General features: G+C 37.0%; 1 protein-coding gene across 2 annotated transcripts in view; it reads left to right on the forward strand.

The window, feature by feature from the left end:
• The window catches only part of SYCP1 (synaptonemal complex protein 1), a 143,848-nt gene that overhangs the window by 43,081 nt on the left and 80,126 nt on the right, over positions 1-20,641 (forward strand). For both annotated transcript variants that reach the window (XM_021690082.1, XM_021690083.1), the window contains exons 12-14: positions 12,374-12,468; positions 12,975-13,159; positions 15,282-15,349. In XM_021690082.1, coding sequence (XP_021545757.1) covers positions 12,374-12,468; positions 12,975-13,159; positions 15,282-15,349 — 348 coding nt within the window. The remainder of the gene's footprint in view (positions 1-12,373; positions 12,469-12,974; positions 13,160-15,281; positions 15,350-20,641) is intronic.

Genomic DNA, 20,641 nt, shown 5'->3' on the forward strand with positions numbered 1-20,641 from the left:
TTGATCAAGAAAGGATGCTGTACTTTGTCAAATGCTTTTTCTGCATCTATTGAGAGGATAATATGATTCTTGTTCTTTCTTTTGTTAATGTATTGTATCACGTTGATTGATTTGCAGATGTTGAACCAACCTTGCAGCCCAGGGATAAATCCCACTTGGTCGTGGTGAATAATCCTTTTAATGTACTGTTGGATCCTATTGGCTAGTATTTTGGTGAGAATTTTTGCATCCATGTTCATCAGGGATATTGGTCTGTAATTCTCCTTTTTGTTGGGGTCTTTGTCTGGTTTTGGGATCAAGGTAATGCTGGCCTCATAAAATGAGTTTGGAAGTTTTCCTTCCATTTCTCTTTTTTGGAACAGTTTCAGAAGAATAGGTATTAATTCTTCTTTAAATGTTTGGTAGAATTCCCCTGGGAAGCCATCTGGCCCTGGGCTTTTGTTTGTTGGGAGATTTTTGATGACTGCTTCAATTTCCTTTGTGGCTATAGGACTGTTCAGGTATTCTATTTCTTCCTGGTTCAGTTTTGGTAGTTGGTACATCTCTAGGAATGCATCCATTTCTTCCAGGTTATCTAATTTGCTGGCATAGAGTTGCTCATAATATGTTCTTATAATTGTTTGTATTTCTTTGGTGTTGGTTGTGATCTCTCCTCTTTCATTCATGATTTTGTTGATTTGGGTCATTTCTCTTTTCTTTTTGATGAGTCTGGCCAGGGGTTTATCAATCTTGTTAATTCTTTCAAAGAACCAGCTCCTAGTTTCGTTGATCTGTTCTACTATTCTTTTAGTTTCTATTTCATTGATTTCTGCTCTGATCTTTATGATTTCTCTTCTCCTGCTGGGTTTAGGCTTTATTTGCTGTTCTTTCTCCAGCTCCTTTAGGTGTAGGGTTAGGTTGTGTACTTGAGACCTTTCTTGTTTCTTGAGAAAGGCTTGTATCACTATATACTTTCCTCTTAGGACTGCCTTTGCTGCATCCCAAAGATTTTGAATAGTTGTGTTTTCATTTTCATTGGTTTCCATGAATTTTTTAAATTCTTCTTTAATTTCCTGGTTGACCCATTCATTCTTTAGTAGGATGCTCTTTAGCCTCCATGTATTTGAGTTCTTTCTGACTTTCCTCTTGTGATTGAGTTCTAGTTTCAAAGCATTGTGGTCTGAAAATAGGCAGGGAATGATCCCAATCTTTTGGTACCAGTTGAGACCTGACTTATGACCTAGGATATGATCTATTCTGGAGAATGTTCCATGGGCACTAGAGAAGAATGTGTATTCTGTTGCTTTGGGATGGAATTTTCTGAATACGTCTGTGAAGTCCATTTGGTCCAGTGTGTCATTTAAAGTCTTTATTTCCTTGTTGATCTTTTGCTTAGACGATCTGTCCATTTCAGTGAGGGGGGTGTTAAAGTCCCCCACTATTATTGTATTGTTGTCAATGTGTTTCTTCGCTTTTGTTATTAATTGCCTTATGTAATTGGCTGCTCCCATGTTAGGGGCATAGATATTTACAATGGTTAGATCTTCTTGTTGGATAGACCCTTTAAGTAGGATATAGTATCCTTCCTCATCTCTTATTACAGTCTTTGGTTTAAAATCTAATTTGTCTGATATAAGGATTGCTACCCCAGCTTTCTTTTGGTGTCCATTAGCATGGTAAATGGTTTTCCACCCCCTCACTTTCAATCTGGGGGTGTCTTTGGGTCTAAAATGAGTCTCTTGCAGACAGCATATTGATGGGTCTTGTTTTTTTTTTTATTTATTTATTTGACAGAGAGAGACACAGCGAGAGAGGGAACACAAGCAGGGGGAGTGGGAGAGGGAGAAGCAGGCTCCCCACAGAGCAGGGAGCCCGATGCGGGACTCGATCCCAGGCCCCTGGGATCATGACCTGAGCTGAAGGCAGTCGCTTAACCAACTGAGCCACCCAGGCGCCCGATGGGTCTTGTTTTTTAATCCAATCTGATAGCCTGTCTCTCTTGATTGGGGCATTTAGCCCATTTACATTCAGGGTAACTATTGAAAGATATGAATTTAGTGCCATTGTATTGCCTGTAAGGTGACTGTTACTGTGTATTGTCTGTGTTCCTTTCTGGTCTATGTTGCTTTTAGGGTCTCTCTTTGCTTAGAGGACCCCTTTCAAGATTTCCTGTAGGGCTGGTTTTGTGTTTGCAAATTCCTTTAGTTTTTGTTTGTCCTGGAAGCTTTTTATCTCTCCTTCTATTTTCAATGACAGCCTGGCTGGATATAGTATTCTTGGCTGCATATTTTTCTCATTTAGTGCTCTGAATAGATCATGCCAGTCCTTTCTGGCCTGCCAGGTCTCTGTGGATAGGTCTGTTGCCAATATAATGTTTCTACCATTGTAGGTTACATATCTCTTCTCCCGAGCTGCTTTCAGGATTTTCTCTTTGTCTCTGAGACTTGTAAGTTTTACTATTAGATGTTGGGGTGTTGACCTATTTTTATTGATTTTGAGAGGGGTTCTTTGTGCTTCCTGGATTTTGATGCCTGTTTCCTTTCCCAAATTAGGGAAGTTCTCTGCTATAATTTGCTCCAATATACCTTCTGCCCCTCTCTCTGTTTCTTCTTCTTCTGGGATCCCGATTATTCTAATGTGGTTTCGTCTTATGGTATCGCTTATCTCTCGAATTCTGCCCTCATGATCCAGTAGTTGTTTATCTCTCTCTTTCTCAGCTTCCTTATTTTCCATCATTTGGTCTTCTATATCTAGATAGAAGAAGATTCTCTCTTCTGCCTCATTTATCCTAGCAGTTAGTGCCCCCATTTTTGATTTCACCTCATTAATAGCCTTTTTGATTTCGACTTGGTTAGATTTTAGTTCTTTTACTTCTCCAGAAAGGGTTTCTCTAATAACTTCCATGCTTTTTTCAAGCCCAGCTAGTATCTTTAAAATGATGATTCTGAACTCTAGATGCGACATCATACTAATGTCCGTATTGAGTAGGTCCCTGGCAGTCGGTACTACCTCTTGTTATTTTTGTTGAGGTGATTTTTTCCGTCTTGTCATTTTGTCCAGAGGAGAATAGATTAGTGAGAGAACAAAATGCTAACAGGGTAACAACGTCCCCAGAAAATATACTCTAAATAAATCAGAAAAGACCTGAAGCAGTGGGAAAAGAAAGGGAAAGAGAGGAAAAGAAAAAGAAAAAAAAAGAAAAAGCAAAAGCTAAAAACAAACAAAAACAGAAGAAAACAAAAAAAATGGAATATGATCATATATGCTCAGGCTGGTATATAGATCAGTGCCACACACTAGATTTTGGGTGTATTTTAGTCTGTTAGAAGAAAGTGCCTCCCAAAATTTTAAAGAAAGAAAAACTTATATATGTAGAAAAATAAGGGTTGATATGATGAAGGGATGGAATATGACTGTAAAGATGGAAATTATAAAAAATTTTATAAAAGGAATTGATAAGAAGTTGTTTGAAAAAAGAAAGAAGAGGATTAAAAAAAAAAGGGAGAGAATGTGATCAGGCAGGGGAGTAGAAAAAAACCATACACTAGAGATTTAGGGTATATTTTGATCTGTTAGAAGAAACTATCTCAAAATTTTAAAGAGAGAACAACTTATGTATATATGCCAAAAATACGGGTAACTACTATGAAGGGATAGAATATGACTCTAAAAATGAAAAATAAAAATGTTTTTTTAAAAAGGGGATTGATAAGATGTTGGTTGAAAAAGGGAAAAAGAAAAATTCTAAAAAAAAAAAGTTTAAAAAAAATTAACTTTGAAAGACTACAGAATCATGGTAAAAAAGCCATGGGTTCTATGTGCAGTATTCCCCTAGTGCTGGAGTTCTGCCATTCTCATTGATCGGTAAACTTGGTCTTGGCCTGCTGTTCTTGCTGATTTTCTGGGGGAGGGGCCTGTTGCCTTGGTTCCCAAATGTCTTTGCCCGAAGCGGAATTGCCCCGCCTTTGCCAGTCCTGGCTAAGTAATCTGCTCGGGTTTGCTCTCGGGAGCTTTTGTTCCCTGCAAGCTTTCCGTACAGCTTTGGAGGCCAAGAGTGAAAATGGTGGCCTCCCAATCTCTGCCCCGTAGAAGCCGAGAATTCGGGGCCCCACTCCTCAGTGCGCCCCCAGAGAAAAGCAGTCACTCACTCCTGTCTCCCCGGTCTCCGGCCGCACTCCGTGCTCACCCGGCCTGTGACCGCGCGTTTCCATCTCTGACACCCGACCCCATCTGGAGTCTCCAAACCCAGCAGATCCCTGCAGTGCGCTCTCGCGCTGCTCCTCCCAGGGGAGGAAGGTGAGTTTCCCTGGGTCTGCCACTTATTGGGTCCCTGCTGGAGGAGCAGTGGCCTGACTGTGCCGCGGATCACGGTTTATGACAACCCTGAGCTGAGAGCCTGTGCCTGGGCTCCATCTCTGCAGCCGGCTTCCCAGCTTCAATCCCTGGGAGCTCTGCCGCACTCAGGCACCCCCAGTCTTTCTGTGACCCCGAGGGTCCTGAGACCACACTATCCTGCGAGGGTTTCACCCCTCGCTTAGCCACCGGAGCGACGTCCCTCAGTGGAGCAGACTTTTAAAAGTTCCGATTTTGTGCTCCATGGCTCTATCACTTGCCAGAAGCTGCCGACGGATGCCCCTCCCCCGCCGTCTGTCCTCCCGAATATCGCCTCGGATTCACTTCTCCGCACATCCTACCTTCCAGAAAGTGGTCGCTTTTCTGTTCAGAGTTGTTGCTATTCTTTTCTTCGATCTGCTGTTGAGTTCGTAGGTGTTCAGAATGGTTTGATCCTTATCCAGCTGAATTCCTGAGACCAGACAAAATCCAGGTCTCCTACTCCTCTGCCATCTTACTCCGCCCCCCAACATTTTTTTTAAAGAATTTATCTGCATCTTTTAGGTTGTCCAATTTGTTGGCATATAATTTTTCATAATATTCTCTTATAATCTATTGTATTTCATGGTGTTAGTTGTTATTTCTATTCTTTCATTTCTGATTTTATTTATTTGAGTCCTCTATCTTTTTTTCTTGAGTCTGGCTAAAGGTTTGTCAATTTCATATCTTTTCAAAAAACTGGCTGTTGATTTCATTGACATTTCTATTGTTTTTTTTAAGGCTCTATTTCATTATTTCTGCTTTAATCTTTATTATATCCGTCCTTCTACTGGCTGTGGGCTTTGTACTTTCTTTCTAGCTCCTTTAGGTGTTAGGTTAGGTTGTTTATTTGAGTTTTTTTTAAAGATTTATTTATTTTAGAAAGAGAGAGTGCAATGGGGGTAAGGGCAGAGGGAGAGGGAAAGAGAGAATCCTAAGTAGACTCTATGCTAAGAGTGGAGCCCAACGCTGGGCTCAGTCCCACGACCCTGAGATCATTACTTGAGCTGAAACCAAGAGTTGGATGCTCAACTGACTGAGCCACCCAGGCACCCTGATTTTTGTTTGTTTGTTTCTTGAGGTAGGCCTGTATTGCTATAAACTTCCCTCATAGAACTGCTTTTGTCCCAAAGATTATGGATTGTTGTGTTTTCCTTTTTTTTAAATTTATCTTCGATTAGCCAACATCATTAGTTTCAGATGTAGAGTTCAGTGATTCATCACTTGCATAGAACACCCAGTGCTCATATGTCTTCCTTAATGTCCGTCACCTAGTTACCCCATCCTTCCACCCACCTCCCCTCCATCAACTCTCAGTTTCTTCCTCATAGTTATGAGTCTCTCATGGTTTGTCTCCCTCTCTGATTTCTTCCCATTCCGTTTTTCCCTCCCTTCCCTTAGGATCCTCTGCACTGTTTCTTATATTCCTCATACGAGTGAATTCATATGATAATTGTCTTTCTCTGATTGACTTATTGCACTCAGCATAATACCTTCCAGTTCCATCCATGTTGATGTAAATGGTAAGATTTCATCCTTTCTGATGGCTGAGTAATATTCCATTGTGTATATATATATATATATATATATATATACACACCACATCTTCTTTATCCACTCATCTGTCCATGGATATCTTGGCTCTTTCCACAGTTTGGCTATTGTGGACATTGCTGCTATAAACATTGGGGTGCAGGTGCCCCTTCGGATCACTACATTTGTGTCCTTGGGGTAAATACCTAGTAGTGCAATTTGTGGGTCATAGAGTAGCTCTATTTTTAGCTTCTTGAGGAACCTCCATACTATTTTCCAGAATGGCTGCACCAGCTTGTATTCCCACCAAGAGGGTTCCCCTTTCTCCACATCCTCACAAACATTTGTTGTTTCCTGACTTGTTAATTTTATTCATTCTGAATGGTATCTCATTGTGGTTTTAATTTGTATTTCCTTGATGCCAAGTGATATAGAGCGTTTTTTCATGTGTCTGTTGGCCATTTGTATGTCTTCTCTGAATAAGTATCTGTTTATGTCTTCTGCCCATTTCTTGACTGGATTATTTGTTTTTTGGGTGTTGAGTTTGGTAAGTTCTTTGTAGATCTTGGCTACTAGCCCTTTATATGATATGTCATTCACAAATATTTTCTCCCATCCATAGGTTGCCTTTTCGTTTTCTTGACTGTTTCCTTTGTTGTGCAAAAGCTTTTTATCTTGATGAAGTCCCAATAGTTCATTTTTGCTTTTGTTTCCCTTGCTTTTGGAGATGTGTCTAGGAAGAATTTGTTGCAGCTGAGATCAAAGAGGTTGCTGCCTATGTTCTCTTCTAGGATTTTGATGGATTCCTGTCTCACCTTTAGGTCTTTCATCCATTTTGAGTTTATCTTTGTGTATGGTGTAAGAAAATTGTCCAGGGGCATCTGGGTGGCTCAGTTGGTTAAGTGACTGCCTTCGGCTCAGGTCATGATCCTGGAGTCCCTGGATCGAGTCCCACATTGGGCTCCCTGCTCGGCGGGGAGTCTGCTGCTCCCTCTGACCCTCCCCCCTCTCATGTGCTCTCTCTCATTCTCTCTCTCTCAAATAAATAAATAAAATCTTAAAAAAAAAAAAAAGAAAATGGTCCAGTTTCATTTTTCTATATGTGGCTGTCCAATTTTCCCAGCACCATTTGTTGAAGGGCACTGACACTAAAATAGACACATAGACCAATTGAACAGAATAGAGAACCCAGAAATGAACCCTCAACTCTATGGTCAACTAATCTTTGACAAAGCAGGAAAGAACATCCAATGGAAAAAAGACAGTCTTTTTTCCATTAGTTTTTGGTGTAGTGTTCAACGATTCATTAGTTGCATATAACATCCAGTGCTCATCAAAACAGGTGCCCTCCTGGCTACCCCATCACCCCTCCCCCCGCTTCTGTAACCCTCAATTTGTTTCCCAGAGTCCGGAGTCTCTCATGGTTTCTGTTCCTTTCTGGTCTATGTTACTTTTGGGCTCTCTCTTCGCTTACAGAATCCCCTTTAATATTTCTCATAGGGCTGGTTTAGTGATCACAAATTTTTTTTAGTTTCTGTTTGTCCTAGAAGCTCTTTTATCTCTCCTTCCATTCTGAATGACAGCCTTGGCTGCATGTTTTTCTCATTTAATACCCTGAATATATCATGCCAGTCCTTTCTGGCCTTCCAGTTCTCTGTGAATAGGTCTGCTGCCAGTCTAATATTTCTACCCTTGTAGGGTAACTACCTCTTGTCTCTAATTGGTTTCAGGATTTTCTCTTAAACTCTGAAATTTGCAAGCTTCACTGTTATATGTTGGGGTGTTGATCTATTTTTATTGATTTTGATGGGGGTTCTTTGTGCCTCCTGGACTTGAATGCCTGTTTCCTTCCCTGAATTAGGGAAGTTCTTAGCTATGTTTTGCTCACATATATTTTCTGTCACTCTCTTTTTCCTCTTCCACTGGGACCCCAATTAGTCTAATATTGTTTTGCTTTATGGTATCACTGATTTCTAGAAGCCTCCCCTCATTATCCAGTCGTTGTTTTTCTTTCTTTTCCTCAGCTTCCTTACTTTCCATCATTTTGTTTTCTATGTCACTGACTCTTCTGCCTAGCTGTTAGAGCATCCATTTTAGACTGCATCTCAGTTAAAGCATTTTTAATTTTGGCCTGATTAGATTTTTATTTCTGCACTGAGGGATTCTCTAGTGTCTTTTATGCTTTTTTCAACCCTGGCTAGTATCTTCATAATCGTTATTCTGAATTCTAGGTCCAGTATCTTATATCCATGTTGATTATACCTATGGGAGAGGGTATTATCTCTGGTTCTTTCTTTTGTTATGAATTTCTCTTTCTAGTCATTTTGTCCAAAAAAGAATAGAGGAATGAGAGAACAAAATAAAAAATATCACCACAACCCCAGAGAAATATACAGTAGACAAATCAGAAGAGATCAGAAACCAAAAAAGAAAAAGGAAAAAAGAATATAATCTAACAGGTGGACAGAACAGGATGATACACTTGGTCCTGGGCGCATTTTGGTCTGTTAGAAGACACTAGATCCCAAAATTGTAAAGAAAGAAAAACTTGTGTGTGTATATATATATGCAAAAATAAAATTGGATACGGTGAAAGAAGCCAAAAATGAATATATTTATAAAATATAAATGTAAAAATGAAAATTAAAAAAATACTTAAAAAGAGTTGATAAAATAAACTAGTTGAAAAGGAAAAACAGAAAAAAAAAATTTAAACTGAAAGACTAAGGAATCATGAGAAAAAAACCTCAGATTCTATATACTATTTTCCCCTTGTGCTGGAGTTTTTCAGTTTTGTGTGATCTGTAAACTTGGTATTAGCCTGATGTTCCTGCTGGCCTTCTGGGGGAGGGACCTGTTGCACTGATTCTCAGGTCTCTGTGCCTGGGCAGAGTTGCACTGTCCTTGCCAGGAGGTGGGGCTCAGGGTAAGCTGCTTCATGTTGCTCTATGTGGCTTTTTTTCCCTGAAGGCTTCCTGTGCCACTTTAGAGGATGAAAGTAAAAATGGTGGCATCCTGATCTCCAGCCCTGGAGCTGAAAGATCCTGACCCCTGCCCTCACTCTGCATCCTCAGGGAAAAGCAATCACTTTTGTGTGGGGCCAAACTCTGCAGACTCCTGCAGTGCGCACCCCAGTCGCTCTTCCCTGGGGGGAAGGAGGAGGGTCTCCCCGTGGTTCTGCTGCTTGCTGGGTCTCCCTGCTTGGAGAGTGGTCGCCCACTTGTGCTGGGGTTTGTGGTTTATGGCAGCACTGAGCTGAGAGCCCACTCCTGGGCTCACTGATTGTAGCCAGCTTCCTGCTCCAATGCTTGGGAACTCTGCTGCACTCAGGCACCCCTGCTTTTTTTGTGACCCTGGGGATTCTGAGACCACACTGTCCCACCTAGAATTCTGCCCTGCTTCACCACCTGAGCACCTTTCAGGCAGGGTCGTCCCTCACCAGAGCAGACTTCTAAGAGTTCCGATTTTGTGCCCTGCTGTTATATCACTTTCTGGTAATCAGATTACGGAGGCTCCCAACCCCCACAGTTTATCTTCCGATATAGCCCTACAGATTGACTTCTCTGTACCTCCTACCTTTCAAAAAGTTGCTTTTTTATTTGTAGAATTACAGTGATTCTTTTCTTAGATCTCAGGTTGAATTCACGGGTGTTCAGAATGATTTGATAGATATTTAGCTGAAGTCAAGGGACCAGATGAAACAAAGGTTCCCTACTCTTCTGCCATCTTCCCTCAACTTCCTGGGCTGTTGTGTTTTCATTTTCATTATGTATTTTTTGATTTACTCTTTGATTTCTTTGTTTTTTTTCCTTTGATTTCTTTATTAATCAATTTGTTTTTTGGTAGCATGTAGTTTATTAGTTTCACTGTTTTTGTGTTCTTTCCAGATGTTTTTCCTTGTAATTGCTAGTTTCATATCATTGTGTTCAGAAAAGATGATTGATATGATTTCAATCTTCTTAAATTTATTGAAAATTGTTTTGTGGCCTACCATGTGATCTGTCCTGGAGAATGTTCCATGTGCACTTGAAAAGAATGTGAACTCTGCTGTTTTTGGATGGAATGTTCTGTGTATGCCTGTTAGGTACACTGATCTAATATTCATTCAAAGCCACTGTTTCCTCATTGATTTTCTGTCTGGATGGTCTCTCCACTGATGTAAGTGAGGTGTTAAGGCCCCTAATGTTATATTACTGTCAGTTTCTACCTTTATGTCTGTTAATCTTTGCTTTTTGTATTTAGGTTCTCTTATGTTGGGTGTGCAGAAATTTTTAATTATTATATCATCATGTTAAATTGATCCCTTTATTATTATGTATTGTCCTTTTTTTCTTTTGAATTCTCCAAATTTTTATTTAAATTCAAGTTAAGATAAAGTGTAATATTAGTTTGAGGTGTAGAATTTAGTGCTTCATCACATACAACACCCAGTGCTCATCACAAGTGTCCTTCTTTGTTTTTTTGCCATAGTCTTTGTTTTGAAATCTCTTTTGTCTGATATATGTATTGCTACCCAGGCTTTATTTTTATTTTTATTTTTTCACTTCCATTTGCATGACACATTCTTCCATCCCTTTACTTTTAGTCTGTATGTGTCTTTAGGTCTGAAGTTAGTCTCTTATAGGGAGCATATAGATGAATATTGTTTTTTTATTTTTTAATTCTTTAAAAAAATTTTATTTATTTTAGTGAGAGAGAGCATGAGCAGGGGGAGGAGCAGGGTGGGGGAGGAAGGGGGGGATCTCAAGCAGACTCCTGGCTGAGAGTCTGGAGCTCAGTGGTAGAGCATTTGACAGTAGAAGTGGACCACTTACCCTTTCATTTCTACACAGATTTTCAGAATGGAATTTTTAAAAATATAAACCTGAAACATCGTTTTGTTGCTTAACATCTTCATCATTTTTCATGGTCTTTATGACTTATGAACCATATACTTTTAGCAAGTCATATAAATCCTGTTATGATCTTGTCCTTATTATCTTTCCAGGCATATCTGCTTTGATCCCTCCCTCATACTTTAAGTTTCATGCTATTGAAATATATTTCTTTTAGACCCCAGAATGTCATCTTGTCTCCTCCATTTTTGTCTTTGTACATGCTCTTTCACCTGTGATACTCTTTTTCTCTCCCAACTCCCACTTACTCTTGTTAATTCTTACTGGCTTTCAAATGTTTGAACTGAGCTGACACTTTCTGGAAGCCTTCCTTGAACTCTCCCTCTCTATGTCTGTCTCTCCTTATCTCTGACTTCTATTGACCCTTTTTGGTTTGGGTGCCCTTCTCTATATTTCCAGAATTTCTGAGTAAGTGCCCATCATCACTTATCATTGATTATTTGTCTGTTAGCCCAATTACATTGTAAATACCATGAATTTTACGAACCAATTTCTAGTATACACCATCATTATCATTGTCATAATAATCTTTAACATTTATTGACTATATGCTAGACACTGTCATTAAACATTTTAAGTTGCATTATCTTGTTTGATCCTAACAGCAATCCTTCAAGATATGAATAGCTATCATTATTCTCTTTTTCCAGTTGAGAAAAGTGAAGACTGGTTAAGTATCATGCCCAAGGTTAGGTAGCTAGTAAGAGGACATAGAATAATTTTAACCCAGGAAAGAGAGCATGAACTTCTTTTTTTGTCCTACTGTTTTTATGATGTTTAAAAGTGAATGCACATATACACATAAAGCATATAGACTAGTACCTAACACTTAGTATTTAATAAATTAGCTATAGAGTCAAAAGCTTTTTTTCATAATATTTCAGCATATGAATATAATATTTTAATTATTTAAAGACTTATTTGAGAAAGAGAGAGGGAGAGAGAAAATGAGCAGGAGGGGCAAAGGGAGAGGGAGAGAGAATCTCAAGCAGACTCTGCGCTGGGTGTGGAGCCCAATGCCAGGCTTGATCTCACAAGTCTGAGATCATGATTTAGAAAAATCTGAAACTCAAGATGGGCAATGATGAAAATAAAATCTGGAATAATTTCACCATTAGGAGATAAATTACTTGTAATATTTTTTTGTGTGTATTGTTTCCTTTCACATGCACTATTTATATAAATATCATTTAAACTTGCCCTTTTTATTATGTGATGTTTTGTGAATAAATATCCAAATTAGTGAATAATAAAGTCTATCATCATTTATAGTGGCTACATGGTATGCCATTGTGTGTATGTACCATTGTAATTTAATTTATCTCCTGTTGAATATTTCGATTGTTTCCAATGTTTAGCTATTATTAAAAATGTACCAAAAATCCTCATATATTCACTGTTGAGTGCTGGGGAGATAATAATCTTGAAAAGTCAATAAAAGTAGATGATAACCAATATCAGTGCATCTATATTTGCATAATTATACTTCATTTTAGAGTATCTCATGGAGGAAAAAAAGTAATTGTAACAAATAATTTGCTTTCTTGGTATGTATTTTTTATTAAGTACTACCAATCTACAACTCTCCTTTTTAGAATTACAGAATGAAAACTTAAAAGAATCCAATGAGAAGCAGGATCATTTGACATCAGAACTAGAAGATATTAAAATGTCTTTGCAAAGAAGCGTGGTATGATATAAAAACAGATTAATGTGTGATAAGCCTTACATTATGAATCAAGAGATATTTACTGAATGCTAATGCTATGTACAAGGACCCAGAACTTCAAATAGAGAAGATAAAATCCCAGTCTACAAAATGCTTATAGTTTAATTAAAAACATTGGATAAAAACATGTCAAAAGTATAATTAAAATACAAGATCATGCTAGGTACTAACAGAGATTCAGGCAAAAATTGCTACAGTAGTTCTAAAAATTGAAAGAACACGTTGGGCAAGGAAGACTCCATTGGGAGGTTGGGACTATAGATTGGCTTTGGGAGAATGGTGAATTGAGATAGGAGTATTGAATGGGCATTCTGGATTGGCTAGGGGGTGGGGTGGGGGAGGTGGGGTGATAGAATAAGGAGGGAGGGAGAGACCGCAAATTACAGAAGCAGATAAGTTGTGTTTTTTTTTTTTTTTTCTTAAGACCCTTGGATTATAGCATTTGTTTTGTACTTTATTTCATTTAGAGTACTCGGAAGGCTTTAGAGGAAGATTTACAGGTAGCAACAAAAAAAATCTATGAGCTCACTGCAGAAAAAGAAGCTCAAATGGAAGAATTTAATAAAGCTAAAACTGCTCATTCTTTTGTGGTTACTGAACTTAAAACTTCTATCTGCAACTTGAAAGAATTATTGACAACAGAACAGCAAAGGTAAAAATATTTTTTATTTATCTGAATAAAAACAACTTATTTGCAGTATTCATTGTATTTTCTCTTCATTGTTAACGGACTTCCTATAACATCTGTAACCAAGTCCCTCTCGCTTTTTTAAAAGATTTTATTTGAGAGAGAGAGTGAGCTTGAGTGGGGAGAGGGGTAAAGGGAGAGGGAGAAACAGACTCCTTGCAGAGCAGGAAGCCCAAAGTGGGGCTCGATCCCAGGACCCTGAGATCATGACCTGAGCTGAAGGCAGATGCTTAACCGACTGAGCCACCCAGGCGACCCCCAAGTCTCTCTTTTTTTTTTATTATGTTATGTTAATTACCATACATTACATCATTAGTTTTTGATGTAGTGTTCCATGATTCATTGTTTGTGTATAACACACCCAGTGCTCCATTCAATACCTGCCCTCTTTAATGCCCATCACTAGGCTAACCCATCCTCCCACCACCCCCCCTCTAGAACCCTCAGTTTGTTTCTTAGAGTCCATAGTCTCTCATGGTTCATCTCCCCCTCCGATTCCCCCCTTCATTTTTCCCTTCCTACTATCTTTTTTTTTTTTTTTTAAACATATAATGTATTATTTGTTTTAGAGGTACAGGTCTGTGATTCATCAGTCTTACACAATTCACAGCACTCACCATAGCACATACCCTCCCCAGTGTCTATCACCCATCCACCCCATCCCTCCCACCCCACCCCCCACTCCAGCAACCCTCAGTTTGTTTCCTGAGATTAAGAATTCCTCATATCAGTGAGGTCATATGATACATATCTTTCTCTGATTTACCAAGTCTCTTTTTTAATGTAAAAAGTAGGAATACATTTTAAAAGTTTGTATTAGGTAAGCAGGTATCCTGAGAAAAGATAGCAGGTATTCTCTAGGATAGTTCCCATGCATACTTTGTCACAGAGACAAGCTATATAGACAAGCTCGTAAGTGCTGATGCAGTGTTAGGACATATTTAATTAAACTGTGGGTTATTGGGCGCCTGGGTGGCTCAGTTGGTTAAGCGACTGCCTACGGCTCAGGTCATGATCCTGGAGTCCCGGGATCGAGTCCCGCATCGGGCTCCTTGCTCAGTAGGGGGTCTGCTTCTCCCATCTGATCCTCCCCCCTCTCATGTGCTCTCTCTCTCTCTCATTCTCTCTCTCTCAAATAAATAAATAAAATCTTTAAAAAAAAAAAATAAATAAACTGTGGGTTATTATTAGCTTCATAGAAATAACTTCCTAGGTTGTGGGTTTGTTTTAGTGGGGTTTGTAACCTTTCTGATATGTAAAATTAGTAACTAGCATGGAACAGAGTAGGTAGGTACTCAAGCACTTTTATTAAATTAGTGAATTAATGAATATGAGTAACTATAAAATATTCATTTGCATTTCTAGATCAGCTTGTCTAAAACTTGAATTAAAAACTTCCTCTGTTTTCACTTTTTTTAATATTTGCATTTATAAAGCTGTGTTATGAGGCCTAAGTGATTATTTTTGTCCCATTAGCATTAGGGTTAATTAAGTCTGGTAGAATGAAAGAGAGGAACAAGCTTTTCTGTGAAGTCATGACCAGTATTTCTTTCTACTGCCTATGTGTGGTGGAGTAAGAAAAGCTAGCTTTTCTAAAAACTCAGCTCATCTTACATATTCTTGATTGATCTATCTAAGCAATTTTCAAATTCTGAAACTCTAAGTGACCTTAAATATCATCTATTCCAATTACCTCAGTTTTACAGATGAGGAAGCCGAAAGCTGGAGGAATTAAGTGAATTGCACAATTCTCACATTTATATTGCTCCTAAGGCAGAATTCGATGTAATAATAGTTACATATTCAGTCTCTTTCAAAGTTCTAGGATGCATTAATTTGATTATCATCAGTAGCTAAGAGATAAATTGTCACCATAAGCTTTAAGGTTTTTGTGCAGATGTAATTAATATAAAACTATGTATTAACAGTATCTTATTTTGAAGTGTTATGCTATATGGCATGGTAGATACTCAAAAAATGTTTCATAATTGAGTGAATATATATTGTTAAATTGCACCAATTTTAGTTACTAGATGAATTCTGATTAAGAGAATGTTTTACATTGTAAACTAATATATTTTACAAGATTGGAAAAAAGTGACGATCAATTGAAAATACTCACCATGGAGCTTCAGAAGAAATCAAGTGAACTGGGTAAGATTTAGAGAGTAACATGTGTAGATGATAATATTAGCCAATTATAAAAACATAAACTATTTCAGAATAAAATATAGTTTCTCCTCTGTCATTTATCAATAATTATTTTGTAATTTTTATTTTGACTTTTCAAAGACAGAAAATTTAAACCTTAAGAAAGACTTCAGTTCCATTATGCATATATATATAGATAGATAGATACCTAGAAGTGTAAGGAGCCTAAGAGATGTTTGTAGTCTGTTTTTCTTATTTTAGGAGTTAGAGGCCTTAATAATTCTTAGTGGAAAATGTCTTATATTTTAATTGAATTTTGAAATTTTCTTGATTTGTCATGTTGGATTATGAACTACTTATAGTAAAATGCTATCCTGTTTTGTCATGTGGTATTGTTAATATTCAATGGATCTCATGGCCAAAAGAGAGAGAAATTCTGTGGTTATTTTGTGAATTTATGACCCTTTAATTAGCTAATCTTAATAACTCCTATGTTCCATATTTACAGATAAGTACAGATGTGGAGAATTACAAAGATAGAAAAATATTTTTTCTTATTTTGGTGAAAAGAATTATTATTTAAAAAATATTTATTATATTTTATTTTTAAAGAGAGGGAGTGAGCAAGCATGTGCAAGAGCGGGGGTGGGGGGGCAGAGGGAGTGGTAATCTCAAGCAGACTCCCCCAGATCATGGAGCCTGACATGAGGCTTGATCATAACCTGAGCTGAAATCAAGAGTTAGAAGCTTAACCAACTGAGCTACCCAGGTGCCCTGAAAAGAATTATTTTTATAAATTAAAATAACTCATGAATTGACAAGTTTTTTCTAGACTATCTATACAACTTTCTGTTAGCTTTATTATTAGCTTTGGTTGCTTTTATAATTAAAATAATTGCAAGAAATTTTGTCTTGGTAGGATGTTTGGTTGAACTTTTGAAACTTATTTATGCTTTTCCTTTGGCAATGCCTAATTTCCTACTATAGGCTAGACCAATCTTGGAGCATCCAAAATTGTACTATTCAATTATAAATAATTTCTTTGGTATTATTTTATATTAGAATGATTGTAAATGCATTTTTCATCTGATTTTTAAATCTTCCTTCAATTGAATGTTGTATATTAAGGAATAACTTAAAATATCTTTAATGGATATTTGTAATAATTCACTCTGATTTGAAATTAAGTGTCTCTTATTGTCAGATTAACAAATCAAATGCATAAGGTGATTTTTCTCAGAGCAATATATTAAGAGAAGTTTGGATAAGGAATTCTTCTAGAACTGTGAAGCAGTTCTATGTGTGTTTCTTAGCATTATCTTAGGTACTGTGGGAACATATACAAGATGTAAAATACCATGCTCTTGAGAAATCTCTATATTGGGGGGGAAAAGTTGAATACATAAAATCATTAGAACAGTGTTTCCAAAATGAGGGAATGAGCAAGAATTCCATTAGGATAAGAGAAGGGAATATTGGACCTTCTATTTATTTTATGCTTTTCATATGTTTTATAATGAATATCACAATACATGTATTTCTATTTTAAAATTGTATATGATATGTAAATATGTATTTGTGTTTTATACATATTTATGTATTTGGGGTGAATTCTCACAGATTTGTTGCTGATGGAGATGTGTTAATGCTGATGACAAGAGGAAGCCAAAGGTATCAGTGTAGACTGCAGAATTGGAAAAGACTTTATAGAAGAGGTAGATTTTAAAAGTAGACTTTAAGGTATAAAGAGGCTTTGGGTGGTTGTAGAGAATGGTGGAATGTGGAAAGCATTTTGTGTAGAAGAGCAGTGTTAACAATGACATAAGTGATCAGCATTAGCTTATTTCCTTCTTTGGTTAAAAGTATAGTTCTCAAAATCAGAATCTTGGATGATATTCTTTTCTCTTTTTTTTCTCCTTTATCTTTCTCTTCTAATTGGTTACCCAGTGCTGTTGTTTCTAACTTTTAATATCTAGCTCATAAAATCTACCTAATGTAACTTTCTTTTGAATCATTCCCTTTTTCTTCATCTCCACAGACCTAGAACAGTTCTAGCCCTTATTTTTTCTTTCCTGGTTTTATTCCAGCACATTCTCTTAGTCTACCAGAGGGATGCATGTGAGTAACATAATGGAACACATTGTATTTGGCAGATAAATCATCAAACCGTGCTTCAGATCATCCTCATTGGTCTTCATCTTTGTTCATCCCTTGTTGTATTTAATAGAATACAAACAGAAGGTTTGCCTTATTTTCATAACCTTTTTTCTTACTGCAATAGCCCTTATTCTTATTGCTTTGTTTCCTGATTATGCTTTGCATTCTTCCTTGATGGTATATTCTTAAGCTTACATCTTGGTTAGAATATTCCTCCATCAGCCTCCATTGTTCCCTCAGCAGTCTCAGTCATTGACTCATTCTAAGACCACTTTTTTTCTGCACAGATAAAGTCTGCTCTACCTCTTATATCTTGGTATTAGGTCTGGACCATACACCTTTGACTAATACTAATTGTAATAGTTTGAGAATCAGTATTTTTGTTTCTAGTCTTGTCTCTTGTTGATTCTCTGCACTGATGCCAGAGTGTTCCTTTAAAAATACAAATCTGACCATTCTGTGTTGTAACTTTAAGACTCATCTCATTGCTTGAGTTCGAACTCTTTAAATATCACCTGTTGTTTTATTGCTCATTTAAAAAGTAGTACAGACAAAGCAAATTAAAACCAACTGTAAACACAAAGTCTTTGTCAATTTATTCTGTTTTTGACTTGGTAGAGTTTGCTTTGTTTCTTCATATGTCTCCTCTCTTCAATTTAGTCTAATGTTGCTCTAAACAGGTTTTACTACTGTGGTTATTTTTCTGTATCTGTACCCATGTTTGCTTTTACTCTCTTATATAACAGATTCTCTCTCTAGTGTTTTCTATTGCTTCTTATTTGATGACATATATAAAATGACGAATATTTAATTACAAATTAGGATAAGTGCTATGAAGACAATGAAAATGAAACCATGTAAGAGAATAATAGGGCCTAATTTAGATTCCGTGATAAGGCATGACCTTTAGCTGACCTCATAAATAAGTGAGATTTGGTGAGGTAAAGCATGTGAGTTGGAGAGAGCTTTTCAGTCAGAAGGAAACTCATGTAGAAATGCTCTGAGTTGTGAAAGAGCTTGGTTAATCCAAGTGACTGAATGAAAGCCTAGGTGACTGAGTGTAAGAAGTGCTATGAAAAGGGTAATGAAATAAGTATGAAGTGATAAGGACAAAATCGGGTAGGAGCAAGGAAAGGAATTTTTATTTTATTCTAAACTTGAAGGAAAACCATTAAAAGATTTTAAGTAGGGGGATGACATGATCTGGTTTACATTTTTAAAGGATCACTGCAACTTCTGTATGGCAGATAAATTTGGGTGGGGAATGCTGATAGGAAAAAAGTAGAAGTTGATAAATTAGTTTGGAAGCTATTTGAGTGGTACAGGCATGAGAGAATACCTTTTAAAAGTGGAATCATATCACACTTATGCTAGCGTTTGGTGAGCTCATGAATCTGAGGACATTTTGTCTGTCTTCAGCCCTGAAAATTTTTCTCCGCTTATTTTTTCTTTTCTAGTGTCATTATTCTCTCTGTAAGTTCTGACAGGTAGATTTTAGAAATTCTGGATCTATCCTTTATATTTTAAAATTTCTCTTTTATACTTTCTACCTTTTAGTTCTTTTTTGGGGGGATTTGGGGAAAATTTTTTTTGTTTCCCCCTGCTAATTCAGTCTTTAGTTATGTTTATTTTGCTATTTTTAAAGTTTTAGTTGTCAAATTTTAAATTTCTAAGAGCTCTAGGTGATTTATTTCATGGATATTGTACCCTGTTGGAACATACTAAGCAAAATATCTGCTTCTGTTTGCTTTATTAATTCCTTCTTGGATTTTATTTTAGTTCTCTTAATTGAATTTGGTGCCTCTCTTTTATGGTTTTGCTTTTCTTTACTAATTGTTGATTCTTGATTATTTACTCATCTAAATATTTGAAAATCTTTTTTCACCCACATACGTTATAATCTGATTTTTCTGATTATGTGGTGTGGGGATGGGGGGAGATGAGAGGTACTGTAAGGAAAGGTGGGCTTGGTGGCTAATCTTTTGGGTTTAGGAGATGTTTATTTTGCTTAGAGATCATGAGCTGTTTGGGGCACTGCTGCATCCCTTTGCCTCAATTCCTAAATCTTTGATTAAACTTGAGGTGGACTGTGTGGTGGGAGGTATGGTCTAGGTGTTTCACATAGCCTTCATTGAATTAATGTGGGTCCCCCCTCTCCCTGCCAGGATTCTTCAACTTTTTGGTTTGTTCATGGTAGTCTGGTTTTATTAATGTTGTAAATATATATATTTTTTGTGTCTTTTAAAAAGGAATTGGGGGTGAGAAAATGTGGAGACATGCTTAGTCTACTATCTTTAATCAATCCTTGAGTTTGAAAAAATTAACCTTTTTTACCTAAAATGAAATGTTGTGGTGAAATAAGCTTTTTTGTGACAGGTTCTTCTTTGAGAGTCCATGGTGGCATTTTATATTTTGTTGCTTTTTTTCCTTAAAAACTATGGGCAATTATTACAAATTTTTTGTTTATTTTTAATGTAAAGAGTCTGGGAAACTTCCAGCAAATCTCATATCTCCAGTTATTAAAAACCCGTAACAGTGAGGGAGGAAGGACAGTGTTTCAGATACAATAAAATTTTAGGTGACAGCTAGACATCATTTGGGAACTTTGTAGGCAGTTAAAAAATCTAAAAAAGGAGAAGAAAGCAGGAGGTTTGAGCTGGAAATGTTTTAAAATTAATTAACCTAATACTGAATTAATAGAAGATCGAAAGAAAAGCATTGTAGAGTGTTATTATTTAGGGTAGAAAAAAGAAGGGTGTCAGCAAAGAAAATAGGAGCAGGAGTTAGAGAGGACAGGAAATGCAAATAATGCAACGTCTTGAAAATCAAAGGGGGAAAAGTAGAGAGTAGTTAATAACATCAAATGCCAGAAAGCTCCACAATAAAGAGGACTAAGAATTATACCACAAAATGGTTATTGATGATCTTTAAGATCATAGTTTTGTTAATTTAATAAGAGGTGTAATTAATGTAATGAGATAAGCATTAGTTTTGCATGGAGCTAAGAAAGAAATGCATAGATAACAAACAGGAATTTGTCTGCAAAACAAAGTAAGAAATATGATGGTAGTATTAAAGGGCAGACAGGTCCATCAGATTGTTTTGTATTCAAATAGATGTTTAGAAGGGATGGGGGAA

Source organism: Neomonachus schauinslandi, chromosome 4 (genome assembly GCF_002201575.2).
Source record: "Neomonachus schauinslandi chromosome 4, ASM220157v2, whole genome shotgun sequence".
NCBI lineage: Eukaryota > Metazoa > Chordata > Mammalia > Carnivora > Phocidae > Neomonachus > Neomonachus schauinslandi.